General features: G+C 36.9%; 1 protein-coding gene and 1 long non-coding RNA gene across 2 annotated transcripts; one reads left to right on the plus strand and one right to left on the minus strand.

Annotated features, from left to right (window-relative positions):
• Positions 1 to 706: 706 nt before the first annotated feature.
• On the minus strand, positions 707 to 1875 carry LOC309502279. Its single transcript, XR_014207224.1, has 3 exons — positions 1745 to 1875; positions 1299 to 1352; positions 707 to 1114 (listed from the first exon to the last, which is right to left on the minus strand). It is a non-coding gene; the product is annotated as an uncharacterized lncRNA (long non-coding RNA).
• A 9340-nt stretch (positions 1876 to 11215) lies between these two features.
• Positions 11216 to 15198, plus strand: hao2 (hydroxyacid oxidase 2 (long chain)). Its single transcript, XM_082176738.1, has 8 exons — positions 11216 to 11347; positions 11825 to 11977; positions 12078 to 12229; positions 12391 to 12674; positions 13573 to 13794; positions 13879 to 14037; positions 14196 to 14265; positions 14376 to 15198. The coding sequence occupies exons 2-8, from the start codon at positions 11847 to 11849 to the stop codon at positions 14429 to 14431; spliced, it is 1074 nt and encodes a 357-aa protein (XP_082032864.1). The 5' UTR covers positions 11216 to 11347; positions 11825 to 11846; the 3' UTR covers positions 14432 to 15198.
• The last annotated feature ends 147 nt before the right edge of the window (positions 15199 to 15345 follow it).

A 15345-nucleotide genomic window follows, 5' to 3' on the forward strand; every position in this document is an offset into this window, starting at 1 on the left:
GTAAAGGTGTTAAATTAACACATTATGTGCTGTCCTTCACTGCACACATTTTTAAAAACATACATAAAACCATAAACAAAACATTAGCATTTGACTAAATGAATGTAGAGTCATTGGTTGTTTAGTTTATACAAGTATTATAATGAAATATCAACCATTACGTTAATAAAACTGCAGAATATAAATACATTTTTAAGCAGTTAAAAAGGAAATGTCAAACACAGGGCAAAACACAGTTCTTTTCACAATACATGACATATAACCCCACCTTCAAAATAATTTTACTTATTTACAAAAATGTGTTGGATTCATGTACACTGGTGGCCAAAAGAAGTATTTAAGTCTTAATGTTTTTGAAAGAAGTCTCTTTGATGCTCAAGAAACATTTCTTATTATTATCAATGTCTGACTGTCTACCCCTCCATCTTTTCTACAACATAGGAGTAAAAGTCATCATCAAAATAATCTTTAAAAAGCCAACGCAATGTTTTTGTCCACCTTTGCGAATAAATGAACTTCTCCAAAGATTGGTTCCTGTTCAGAACTTGATTGACAACATCAGAATGTTCCCTGGTCTGCATGCGTGTGTAAATTTTTATTATTATTTTCACAAAAACTTAAGAATATATATTTGTAAACAGCTTTTGTCAATAAATAGCATACAAAATAACTAAATTAAATTATGCCAGATTAAATTTTAATACTTACAAATCCTAAATTCTGTCCAAAAATGCTGAGATCCATAGAAAGAAAGACTGAAATCGATGATTTTAGCCCATGTCAGCTTGTCTGCAGTGAAGGGGTTCCTGTTTGAGACAAACACACAGTAAGACACATGCAAGAAATCACTGTGTGATGATTGTTCTCCTTCCTACAGTAGTTAACCCACCTGTGTGCTGATATTAGGACCTTCCTAGTCAGGTGGGACTGCAATGGTAGAGTCTTCTGCCTAATAAAATATCAAAATAATGCAAAAATATAAACTTAAGTTGTTTAGAATGCTAGATTTGGTATGAATGAATTAGTGAGAGTTTTACTGCAGTGCTTACCTGGATACATTTAATCTGGTGAGACTGAACAAAGACAATGGTCCATCTTCTGATTGTTTCATTTGCTGTGTAATAAATATAAAGTTAGACATGATGCAAAGGTCACTTATTTGATATAAAGTTAGCCAATTTTATAGAGATTTTATAAGATATTGTAAGCTACCTAGTCTGCACCAGTGCCAAAGCACTTTTCACATATTGCTAATCATTTCAGCAAACTTATCTCAAAATATATCTCAAATGGCCTACCTCCGGAATCTTGCTATAAGTCACTGGCGTGAATTGGCGCTTTGTTGCAGTTGCCTTTAAACACATATAAAAATGGAAGTAAATATTAAATTACATTTTAAAAAAAACTATAATATGTTATAGTTTGCATACTAATGCTAAAACTATAAAGGTTCTCATCAGTAGGCTAACATTATCTACAACCAAAACAGAATTTCACATTAGTTGATTCACATTTATTGTTAATGTAAACGCGTTGCTCGTTGGCATATTTTATAAAGACAATTCAATAATCGACAATTCAATAATCTAACAAAGTGTGTAAAATGAAACGTTAGCTCAGTTTACCGCGGTAAAGTTCGTTACCGCCATGTTGACGACGTTAGGCTAACGTTAACATAGGTTAAACTGGGCACAATCCTGTCAACACACACAAAATTTATTTTTATTTTATTATTATTTTTTACCTTGGTTGCTGATCTCTCTCTCGGTGAAGTGAATTCCGTCTCTTCCCCGGGCCAGACACGAACGGCGCGAACCAACAAAAGACAGACCCCACTGATATTACACTGGATGCTCTGGCGCGACTTGAGTCACGATAAATCCCAGACAGTGTAGTGATGCGCTGTGGGCCACGGCCATTATATTTCTGACGTACGGTACTCCGAGTCCAAGCGCTCGCGCTATTTCTGACAAGGGACAAACAGGTTTGCATTTTGTATTAAAGGTCCGGTCGCTTCAATGTGTCCAATATAGACAGCCTCTGGGTATTATAGCGTTGTAGACATGCGGTGTAAGGCAAAAATTAGGAAATAAAAAGCGCGATGGAATGGTGCCAGCCAGAGAGGCCGTTACGTCAAATACAGTAGTATACAGCAAATTTAAAAAATACAGTAAGTCTCTGTATGTGGTGTTAGACAAATACAGTAGTATACAGCAAATTAAAAAAAATACAGTAAGTCTCTGTATGTGGTGTTAGACGTCACAGAAAATTCCCATGATGCAATGGGAACCACAGTTATTTACTGTAAAGAGAAATAGCAGTATAATACTGGGGGATTTAAAGTAAATAACTGTAGAAATTACAGAAAAGTCTAACAGTGTACATTTTCTTCGTATTTTTTCATTATTATTAATTAGATGAAAGCGCTACATTGGTTAGTGAGGAGGTTCAAGGGAGTGTTAAATCCAGATTAAAAGCCCATGTTCTGAGCTATCCAGAGTGCTGAACCACCACAATTACTTTCTAAACAGCAGAGACTTACAGTACAGTAATTAAACATGTCAATGTCTTGTACACGTTTTAAACATTTTAAAGTAAGCAGTTGAGACTGTAGGTTATTTAGCACGTGTTTATGAATGTGTCATATATGTATGACAAAGCAGAATACAGTATAACAGAGTCTGAAATATTTTTTTTTACAATTTTTAATGGGTATATTCGAAGCCTATAAACCATAATACTCTTCTGTGTGTGAGTATGACAAATACTTAATATGAAAAAAATATTAGGGTTAGAATAAATTCTTAGTCTGAACAAATTTATGGCTGCTAATTGTAAAATCAAATGACCATCAGTAATAAAAGTGGTTTTGCACAATATATATGGCATAAACACTGCTAGAATACATTAACTGTCACTATTTTAGATGTTATACCTTTCTGTAACTGTATATTCTGTTGTTTTGGAGTAGCAGGAAGTGTTTTCTTCACATGCAAGTGTCTTGATGTTAGCTATTAGTTCACCATTCAGACAGTGAATTCTCAAAATTTAACTAGGCCCGTAGGATATAATGAAATACACCAAGACCTGGTTTCACAGACTGGGCTTGAGTTAAGCCAGGATTAGTCCTCAGTTTAGCTTTTATAATATATGACACTGTCATATTTAGAGATCTCAGAGCAAGTTGCTTTCAGTTAAAATGTCTCAAACATGCATTTTAGACTGGGACTAGGCTTAGCCTTGTCTGTGGAAACGGGCTCAAATGTTATACTGCAAGCAGGATCGTCACAACTGAAGCCATCAAAGTATCATTTTTGGTGGTGGTTTCCCTTGATTTCCATGCCTGTAATCCATTTATCTTCAAAAATAAAATGGAATAAGTAATGTCTCGGGGTAAATCATCAATGTAAAATGTGCTGAGTGTGCACTTTCCCTTGCGTTTCTGTATCCTCTCACATGCAAAAACACCAGACAATTATATATCCATCAATCAGTCTGAACTTCAGATTTATGAGCTGTCTCAGGCCTACAAAGAAAGAGAAAGAAAGATCCAGAGAAATAACGACATTAGGGTGACGGAGATTGACATTGACAAATTAAGAAGAATAGGAGGGGTTTTATTAGTGAGTTTGCTCTGAATTCTCAGACAGTGAAGTGACAGAGGCAAGAGACCCCAGACGCCACAGTTAGCACATCGTATTATTAAGTGTTATCCAATGTACCGTGTTAATATGAAGGATTTTTTTGTATTGATTTTCCACGTGTTTTACCTGTATTTTGAATTACGCATTGCATTGTGTTGAAGGAAATGCCCATAAACTTAACTGAAAAGATACTTTTCTGCCATGACATTATCCGTTTTTCTACAGATTTAAGTTCTGAAAAAGAGCGTCTGACCATTTGACCTCGTTCTCCCTTTCATACATGCATAAACACAGTCATACATTCAATAATGTGTGGTGAAGATCCATGTGTGATGAACTCAAACTGTGTTTGACAGACAGAGGAGGGTGTTTTTGATCTGGAGGCTGTATTGTGACGAGCAGTAGGCGCTGTTTTGATTCACAAAGATGTGAAACGAAAGGACAGAGAAGAGAAAAAAAACATTAACTCTTCAAACTGAACTCAACCACTAGACCTAGAGAGAGATGGAAGGAGAGATTGAGAAAGCGAGCGCTGAGGTGAAGACAAAAGATTGTGACCAGGGCAGGAGAACTCTCTGCTCAATCTAACACATATGTTGTGGGCTAACGGTGTAGTAGCCCAGGGGCACAGACAGCAGCAGCAGCAGCAGCATGTGAAAAAGGTTTTCCACCCAGATCTCACTTCAAATTTAAGAGAGAGGGAGGAAGAAAGAGAGAGGGGTTGAACTGAGAGGTTGTGTGTTTGAAGCAGAGTAGAGAAACCAAGAAGAAAGAGATGGAAAGATATGATTAACATCAGAGCCATCTGTGGATTAACACAATTAACACCTCAGTAAAACCTCTTCTGCTTTCAAAGAGCCTGGCCCTCAAAACTCTCTCTGCTAAGCCAAAATAAAAACGCACACTCACTGAAATGCTGTGTGTCAATATTGTAATTTGATTTAAATTCAGTAAGTGGAATAAAGAGGTAATGAAATAGAGGGAGAATCTGATTTTAGTGTTAGCACATGCATGGCATGAATGGCGTTAAGTGGAGTTTTGTTTCGTTCATGGTGAGTTCAGACACTGATACTTTCCTCTAACATGGGGACTTTCCACCTTTTATAGTCTCTTTATAAAGCTTTATTTGTAACACTTTATAATACATTGTATTCAAACATTTACAGAAAATAATACTTTTATTCACCACGTATGCATTAAATTGATCAAAGGTGACAGTAAAGACTGTGTTCCAAAAGATTTCTATTTCAAATAAATGCTGTTCTTTTCAACTTTATATTCATCGAAGAATCCTTAAAGGACAAGTTCGGTATTTTACACTTAAAGCCCTGTTTTCAGATCGTTTCTGATGAAATACAATGGTTAAGATTGAAATTTGGACAAATGCTGCTGGCCCGAGAATTTTCGGTTTCTGTGGTAGCACACCCCCCCCCCCCCCCCCCCCCCCCCCCCACCTCCACAATGGCTGCATAGGTGCACTGGAATAATCCTTCCTAAAACGCATTAAACTTTCGTTTACAAAGACGTGAAACTCACCGAGTGGTCAGGGGTGTTCACTGATATGCTATTGCTCACACAAAAATCGCTGCAAAAGATGCTTTCCAACAGGTTTTATCATAGTTTTTCATCCAATACAAGTCAATGGAGTTGGACAAAAACTACGATAAAACCTGTTGGAAAGCATCTTTTGCAGCGATTTTTGTGTGAGCAATAGCATATCAGTGAACACCCCTGACCACTCGGTGAGTTTCACGTCTTTGTAAACGAAAGTTTAATGCGTTTTAGGAAGGATTATTCCAGTGCACCTATGCAACCATTATGGAGGTGGTGGTGGGGGGGGGTGCTACCACAGAAACCGAAAATTCTCGGGCCAGCAGCATTTGTCCAAATTTAAATCTTAACCATTGTATTTCATCAGAAACGATCTGAAAACAGGGCTTTAAGTGTAAAATACCGAACTTGTCCTTTAAAAACTTACTATCACTGAAATAAAAAGCAGCACAACTGTTTTTAACATTGATAATTATTAGAAATTATTCTTGAGCAGCAAATCAGCACATTAGAATGATTTCTGAAGGATCACGTGACACTGAAGTCTGGAGTAATGACGCTGAAAATTCAGCTTTGGCATCACAGGAATACATTGCATTTTATACATATACAGACCCCAAACATTTTAACGCTAGTGTATCTTCTCCGTTATTATTTAATTATTAAATAAATGTATCTATTATTTGTATCTTTCTTTTTTCTCTCTCTTTAAAAAAAAAAAAAAAAAAAAAGTCACTGAATCAAGTGGTGGCATAAAATCCTCATTGTTGTAAAACTGTACTCACAATAACTAAAATAGTATATTGTTACTTACAAATGAGGAACATGGAAAGCAATTCGTCACAGAGCCAACAATAGTATTTATTCGTAGGCTAGATTCAGAAAAATATTCAGAAAGAAAGTCAGAACACACAAAAGCACATTGATGAAATGCCAGTGACCCTCACTCCAAGCATTCAATTGAAACAAAAAGTTGTTTCTGGTCCCTTTTTCACCCCTGTACAATACGAGGACTGGGCTAGTGCTGACTGTAGGGCTTAGTGACTCTTAGTGTGTGTGCGTGTGTGTGTGTGTGTGTGTGTGTGTGTGTGTGTGCCTGCCTGTGTGGGCAGCAGCCCGGAGGCAGAGGGTTGAGCCACTGTTGTACAATCCTACCTGAACACATGAGCCAGGGAAACACCGTACACATCTCAGGAGCAAATCAAGAGCTTCAGTGACAAGGTAAGACATACAGCAACTATACACACCCACACAGGAAGGGTACAAATGACTTCACACAAGTTAAAAAAAGGTTTCAAAAGGGGATTTTCGCAGCAATTCCACAGAAGAACCATTTTTGATTCCACAAAGGACCTTTCAGTGAACATTTCTTAAAAGAACATTTTAAAAACCTAAATAATATTTTACCCCTATAGAACCTTTGGTGAAATGAAAATATTACATAAATGTTAAAGGTTCATCATGGAATCTAGATGGCAATTTTTAAGAGTGTAGCAAAAAGCAATTCACTTGAAAAACCATCTGGTTTTACCAACCAACTTAAAAAAAACAACAACATTTGTACGATTTGGTTTAAGTAAAGCAAAAATTGTTTAAAAGTCATATAAAACAAGCTTTTAAAATAATATAGGCTATTTTCCATTTTAAATCCTGTCTTAGATATGTAATCTCCAGTGAGATACATTTGGTAAATAATACAAGATCTCAAAAACAGCCACACTTTTACGATTGGTCCTCAAAGAAATGCTTTAAAACATGAGTGACAGCAGCCAAATTATGTGAGATGAGAGCTGTCACATGAATAAAAGCACATCACTACAGTCGATCTTAGGCAACTTTTACTGCAATGCTAATACTTTTCGTTTATCTCATGTAAACTTTTCCCTGAACATTGCTTTTATGAGGTTATCATCATAGAGGAAAAATTGTTATTAAGATTTAACCAGACTTTGGTTAAAGCTTGTAGTCCCTGAAGAAACGTTGATAAGTAGGGTTGTGTGCTGTGCATCAAGATTTTGTGTATGTGCTCAAAATCTTTCTAAAAATGTCTTTATTTGCTTACTATCGCCACCTAGTGTTCATTTGTTCTGTTTCAGAGGCCTGTGTTGTCTGACATATGACAACATATGGACCAAAAGATGAAGGTTCATAAAAGAAAAAATATTAATCTTGTGTTGTTAAATGCTTTTTCCTAGACTGTAAACTTCATACACATGCAGAACTGGAGTGCCATAACAATATGAACATTTTGGGCATTAATAGGTAAGTGACTAGCAGTTTGCTAACACACAACATGAGAGACATTATTATACATTATGCCGAAATCAAAGGCTTTATGTAGAACAAACCAACTAGGAAGATGGTTATTTAAAAGAGTTCAAAAGGAACAATAGGCCATGAGTCAGAAAACCATGTGGTATGTGAGTAGTTTGATTTAAACAGGATTAGTGAGACAAGTTAATTGCTGCTGTATTAGTTGATGCTGTACAATGGCATAATTCTTTCTAATGACAGACTCTGCCAACAAAAGACAAATAAATAAAGCATTTCATTTGAAAAAAAACCAATGTCCAAAAGTTCAATCTTTCTGGATGGACACAGAAAAGTTGCATTAGCAGGTTGTTTCAAATGGAATCTGATGTTTGTTTGAATAGTATGTTTGTTAGTCATTACTCGGTATAGTGGCTACTGTCAGTCTGCCTCAAGAACATACGTGTGACAATTTCTGACATAAGTATTTGTAATCTGAGCAATAATAGGAACGGCAAGAGTTTAAGCTCTTGCTTAAATGAGTACTATAAGTATGCTTGTGATGTGAAGAAAAAAAAACACTGTAAGGGGTGATATGAAGCAGTGGGGATTTCTTTAAAGGGATAGTTCACTTTGAAATTTAATTTTGGTATGTTTTAGCTTACCTCAAGGGCATCCAAGATGTACGTGTCTTTTTCCGCAGTAGTTTCAATTTTGATATTTTAAGGTCAAACCGTTCTTGTCTGTCAGTCATATAATGCAGGTCGATGGTCACTGTCTCAAAGAGCATGCACAGAGTCCAAATTAAAACAATTCCCCATCGTCCAAATTAAACAATTCCCCATCGTAAGTACACATTGATGGCCCAAGACACGAAACGAGCGGTTTGTGTGAGAAAACGAACAGTATTTATATCGTTTTTACCTCTTGAACACAGCTGCGTCCAAATTATCTGAGAGGGTATAGATATATACACTAGATGTCGCATTGGCTACTGCGAAACCGTAGCCAATGCGACAGCTAGTGTATATCTCTATTCCCGCCCGCGCTCTCTGCAAACGCACAGGTGAAATACACTGAAAATGATATGCATTTAAAAATTTGGTCGGGTTGAAGTCATCCCTCCGGATCTTCTGTATCCCCTCAGCCCGTACCGCAGCATCAACGGGGAATGCATGAAAGCTGACTTCTTTGTTGTAATGTGACGAAACGGTACATAACGGCACACAACAATGAAGTGCTGAGGCTGTCACCCTCTGAAAGGCAAGTCGCCTCTCTTGAATCCTAAAAACACTCATTGTGAAAAATTATCTCTGGCAATGGAACTCTGTCGCTGTTGTCTCTCGCTCTCGCTGTCAGATCACCGGAAGTTTTCACCGGAAGTACTGGCCCACACACTCAAGGTCAAACGTCAACGGTCACCATATTGTGCACGGAGCGAATTGACTTCAGTGGGGCTGCTTTGAACAGTTTTTTTCAGTGCTTCGAAACTAGACGGTCATTGGATAAATGCTGCGATTATGTCCCGCCCATGGACACTCAGCGTCTCTGGGGGTGAATGAGGAGTGGGCTGGCCTGGACTCCGGGCTTCTGCGTGATGACTGGAGGGTCTGTCAAAAGGCTGCATCTCCTTTTGATTGACAGCGATTTCATACAATAAAAAGTCGCTTATGCTAAAGCTATTCGAGCTCCGTCCCATCGCGGATTTTTCAAGTATAGTCGAAAGACAAACTGCAGCAACCTATTTCTTGGTATTTGCTTGTCGAAATTGCTAGCCAATTTCCATAATACATTTCACACAATTATACATTTATACCTTTATTATATTATTACTTATTATATTTTTTATATTATTATTAGTAATAATTAAAAAAATAATTCTTAAAATAATTAAAAATATATATTATTATTAGTAGTATTATTATACTTTATTATATGATTATTTATACCTTTATTATATTATTACATTTATACAATTATATTTAACTCTGCTGGCCATTGAGAGGACACTGGTCAAGTCACAGAGCATTTTCTTGAAAAGGAACGTAGAATTTACGTATAAATAAATGGACAATTTTTATGATGTAGGCCGAAAACGAGCTTCCCCTCTTTGAAAGACCAGCAGCCGCCACTGATATGAAGTACACTGGTAAATTTATAAATAACTTGGCATTCTTGAGTGTCAAAGGGCAAAATGGGCAGAATAAGTTAATTTTTTATATGATTAAAATGGCACAGTATGCACTTTTTTTTAGCAGAATAGTAAAGGTTTCATACTTCTTTTTTCATAAACATCTAGTCTAACCTTTTTATATATTGTGTGTGTGTGTGTGTGTGTGTGTGTGTGTGTGTGTGTGTGTGTGTGTGTGTGTGTGTGTGTGTGTGTGTGTGTGTGTGTGTGTGTGTGTGTGTGTGTGTGTGTGTGTGTGTGTGTGTGTGTGTGTGTGTGTGTGTGTGTGTGTGTGTGTGTGTGTGTGTGTGTGTGTGTGTGTGTGTGTGTGTGTGTGTGTAAACTAAGGAATTAACACACTGCTGTTCAAAAGATTTTTTTTTTTATGTTATTCAAAGAATTCTAATGCTATAATTCTCACCAAGGCTGCATTTATTTGATCAGAAATAGAATAAAAACACTGATATTGTGAAATGTTATTACAATTCAAAATAACTGGTATATGGTAATAATTTTAAAATCCCATTTATTCCTGTGATGCTGAAAATTCAGCATCATTACTCCAGTCTTCAGTGTCACATGATCTTTCAGAAATCATTCCAATGTGTTGATTTGCTGCTCAAGAAACATTTCTTATTATTGTCAATGTTAAAAACATTTGTGCTGCTCAATATAATATTTTTTCAGGATTCTTAGAAAGTAAAAAAAAAAACTGCATTTGTTTGAAATAGAAATCTTTTGTAAAAGAACCCATATGTATACCATTCGTATGGTAGCATTACAATTTAATCATTTTGAATGTGTATATTTACTATTATTAGTCTCTTTTTTTTTTTTTTTTCACATGTCTAAAAAAAGTTGGGGGAAAAAACGAATGAGATGCCTTGTGTATTCTGAAGAAATAATGTAACATGGTATAAATGTATATACAAATATATCAGTTTTGGCCATCTCTCAGAATTTTATTTGACTATTTGACATGTTCTCGATCAGACTTTGCTATCTCACTGGTTAGTTGGACAGAGCAGGTTGCATCACGACACATATAGAGAACTGTGAGGGAGGCTAAACTTGCGTGCACATGCGTTTATTCTATGGTCAGCACATTTCCAGCCACTGCAAACACAATAAACTTCAGGGATCAGTCCCAGGCCCCATTTGCTAGCAAAACTACATTGCACACAGGCTGGTTGCATATAAGTCCATTATAGCCAGAGATTTGGGTTAGAGTTACAATGCTGATAATTTATTCCAGTATTTGTAGCATATGGTTGTTTTGGGCTCTTTCAGAGTAACGTGAACTGATACATGAGTAAACATCGGATTGCTTCAGTCCTTTAAAAGCAGTACTTGATTAAGTCCATAGGTCAGGAGTTTCTGAGGACTACAAGAACAGATCTGGTGTCCTGCTTTAATTATTAACTTTCAGTGGCAGTGCATAAAAATGAAGTTTATTGACTAATTGAAACACTGATTTTTCTAACAAATATTAGTGTGAAAATACCTTCCAATTCACTAATCATAAAGTCTCAGTACGGGAATGCAGGTTCTTGTAAAAGCCAAGTTCTGGCTCATAGCTAGAGTTCCAAAGTTAATCCCAACCCACTTGTGTTTCCACCCTGGTTCAGTCTTTAATGTTAATCAGTGTTTTGACTGCCAAAGGTAGTTGGCTAAAAGCACCGGAGCAGTCCACTGTGCTGTGACCTAAATTTGTCTAAACCACCATAAAAAGGTAAAACAGTCCTCTTGTTTGTGTTTTCAAGGTAGAGTTGTTGTTATACCATTTAACTGTAATAATCAACCTGAAGTTGAAAAATAAGATGCATAAACCTTTAGATATTCTGATTCTTTGTTCGAATGCAGGTCGAACAGAATCTGTTCAGTGGTTTTGAGTACTAATCTGTTATACCATGTGTTAAAATGTTTATGTAGCGCATTTTTAAATGTGTTTTAAATCATTTACTAGTGTAAAATTGTTCTTGGAAAAGTATCACATGAAAAATATGAAACTCATTTTGTTGATATATCTTTTCCTTGACCTTGGAAAAGTAAATAATCTAAATTGTAATCTAATATTGATGTTCATACTTCTCGTTATACCAGAATGTAAACCCTGCACCAGTGATAATGTGATATTAATGCTGAAATTATATCAGCTGTGTACATACTGATGACGTCACGACAATGTTTTTTTGTTGTTTTTTTTAAGCGAGGAAGGCGTTTGTGCAGAAATGACTATGGTCTGTTTGACTGATTTTGAGGAATATGCCAAGCAGCACCTCTCAAAGTCAACATGGGACTATTATGCAGCCGGAGCTGATGAATGTACAACCAGAGATGACAACCTGCTGGCTTATAAACGGTACCATTCTGCTTTTAAATGCACATATACTCTATTAGGCAACTCTATGCTCCAAACTTGTAACTAATCTCATACAATATGAAAATATCATCTCTTTCAGGATCCGCCTCAGGCCACGGATCTTACGGGATGTGTCGAGCAATGACACTCAGACCACTGTGCTGGGAACGGAAATAAGCTTCCCTGTGGGAATTGCGCCCACAGCCTTCCACTGCCTTGCATGGCATGAGGGAGAACTGGCCACTGCTAGAGGTGAGAGGAGGACGACTGAGTGTGATGAAGGGATTTAGTTGCACTAATTCCTGTGTTATGCAACACTTTAGCCACTAGATGGACACTGAAGCTGAATCTGAAGCTATAGCTTTACTCTTTTCCATCTTATCTCTCCGTTCTGCTCTTCTTTCAATTCCCAGCCACTGAGGCAGTGAACACCTGTTACATAACCAGCACATACTCCACATGTTCAGTGGAGGAGATCGCAGAAGCAGCACCTAACGGGTACCGTTGGTTCCAGCTGTACTTGTACCGGGACCGTAAGCTCTCGGAGCAGATTATACACAGAGTGGAGGCACTTGGCTACAAAGCTCTGGTGTTTACAGTGGACGTGCCCTACACTGGCAAACGCCGCAATGACATACGCAATCAGTTTAAGCTCCCACCTCACCTGAAGGTCAAGAACTTTGATGGGATGTTTCAGGTAGGGGAACTAATTATTTATGTTAGTGCTGTCAAACGAATAGAAAAATTAACTAGATTAATCCCAAAAAAATCTGTGATTAATCGCGATTAATCATGATTAAAAACACTTCCGTTTTTGTACGTTTTTAATATATTTTATAATTTAATAATTTCACAGTTAAGGCCCTTGCACACTGAGTCCGAAATTCGCATCCGAAATTTTCGCACGTTAAAAAATAAATACGACCTCATGTTTTGTCAATCACGCTTGCACACTGCCTCCGAAACTTTCATCCGTCATAAAAAAATTCGAATCAGTTTCGATTTTCTGCGTTTTCGCATCCGTAGCAAGCATTTTGAATGGTGTTTTGACAATTCAGAGCCACCAAATCCTGAATACGAAAAAACGCATGCGAACATTTCAGACTCAGTGTGCAAGGACCTTTAATCTCCAAATTAATGTAGAAACAACATAAAGACCGTATATTTTAAATATTTGTTTAATGGCATCTTTTTTTGAAGGAAGGCCAGTATCACGAATACTAATACAGCTAATGATGTCTCAATTAATTTTTCTTTTCTTTTTTAAACATTAATTATAGCCATTCAACATTACAGTGTAATTGAAAGCTATCTTTTTTTTTTTTACATTTATTAGGCTTCAAAAAATATAACATCTTTTAATTTAAGTGAACTTGTTAACGTGGACAGCACTAATTTGTTTGTTTATTTATTGTTTAATTTTTGGACTTTTCTCATTTATAATACTGTAGTAGAGCAGTGAAATAATGGGGAGAAGTAATGGGAAATATTGCGAGCTGGATTCAGATTTGCGCTCCCTGTATGAGCACTGTGTGTTTGAGCATGCCTTGTTATGCACTGTATGTTTGTATGAATCCATCTGGATCTCTGTACAGGACCAGGCAGAATCCCAGGAGAAGTACGGGACCCCAGCTAATACCCTGGACCCGTCGATCAGCTGGAAGGATGTGGGCTGGCTCCAGTCTATAACACGGCTGCCTATAATCATCAAGGGCATTCTTACTAAAGAGGATGCAGAGCTGGCTGTACAGCATGGCGTCCAGGGAATAATTGTGTCTAATCATGGGGGCCGACAACTGGATGGAGGTCCCGCAACAGTAAGGAACTCTATCAATGTGTCTGTAGTTAAAATATGATCCCATCATACAGATGCTTACATCTTGACCTTACATGTCACATAGATAGATTGTCTGCCTGAGATTGTGGATACAGTGCAGGGCCGGGTCGAGGTCTACATGGACGGAGGGATTCGCACTGGCAATGACGTGCTGAAGGCCATAGCCTTGGGAGCCAAATGTGTGTTTATTGGCAGACCAGCAATCTGGGGTCTCGCTTACAAGGTAACTGTGTGGAAATCAGTGTTTTTTGTGTGTTTTTGATGCTTGAAAATTTGCACCAGTCGGCTTAAGCCTGTTCTAAAGTTACTTTTAACAAATTTTGGGATACTTGCGTGTAATTGGTGCAGATAAGATGTTCATATAAGGTATGTTTTGAACAGGGGGCGGAAGGAGTGAAAGAGATCTTGCAGATTCTACAGGATGAGCTTCGTTTATCCATGGCGCTGTCAGGTCAGTCTTCTGTGTAAAATGCAATGCGCTGCGTATCTCATAACAAAAAATGGGTCATGTTTCGCTGTCTGACATTTCTCTTCACCTCAAATCGCCTCTCATTCTTCTAGGTTGTAGAAATGTTGCTGAGATCAACAGGAACCTCATTCAGTTCTCCAGACTTTGAACAGCAAAAAGGACTCTAGTAATTTCTACTTTAGCACAGAGAGCAGAGCACTGCAAAGGTCCACTTTATCCACTATTAATACTAAATGTATTCAGGAAACTACTGTTGCTTTAAGTCACAAGAATGACATTAAAGCAAATGTTCACTTTGTCTGCATTGTTTTAATACAGTTTTTGTTTATTATGAACTGCACTACATAAATTCCACACTATTTTGACTGAGAGTGAGTTATTTTAGTACCTGATGAATCTCCACTCAGTAATTAAGTAAAGGTCTCATTTATTTATATAGCACTTTTTAAAATACAGAAGACAAAACATCATCTGTATCAGGATTTAATCTTTTCAGTTATAATTACAACTTTTATTTCAACTATAAAGCAGCTCTACAGAAGATAATAGTCTGGTAAATGAGCTTTTTTTGCACTCTACGTGCTCCACTGTATGTATTTCAATAAGGAAGAGAGCGATTCACTTGACTAAGTCAGTAATGCACAAAGATAACAAAGGTGTCTTTATGATTGTGGTTTTCAAGATGTCTTCTGGAGCTGGCAACAAACTAATGTGCAAAGGGAAAAGTTTCTGATTTTGTAACAAAGTGAGACTATGATCAGTATTGAATGGAGATTGAACATTAAGTTACTATTTGGTTAAAATATCCAGTGTGGTAAAACTAAACAATATGAAATTCTTGAAAGTAATAATGGTGTGCGTTGATTCAATTTCTTCAGTCATAATATTTATCTGACAATAAATTCTATACTCTTTCTGCTGTCTTCCTATACTTTTTGTATGAGGTAAACTAGATGTTTCACTCTGAAAAAAACGAATTCAATGGCTGTACAGCTCTTAAAGGGCCACCATGCATTTTTCTGTAGTTTAATTGGTAATTGGTTCTTTCCTTGTATCTTTAAC

The sequence above is a fragment of the Leuciscus leuciscus genome (assembly GCF_965113295.1).
Source record: "Leuciscus leuciscus genome assembly, chromosome: 7".
NCBI classification, from domain to species: domain Eukaryota; kingdom Metazoa; phylum Chordata; class Actinopteri; order Cypriniformes; family Leuciscidae; genus Leuciscus; species Leuciscus leuciscus.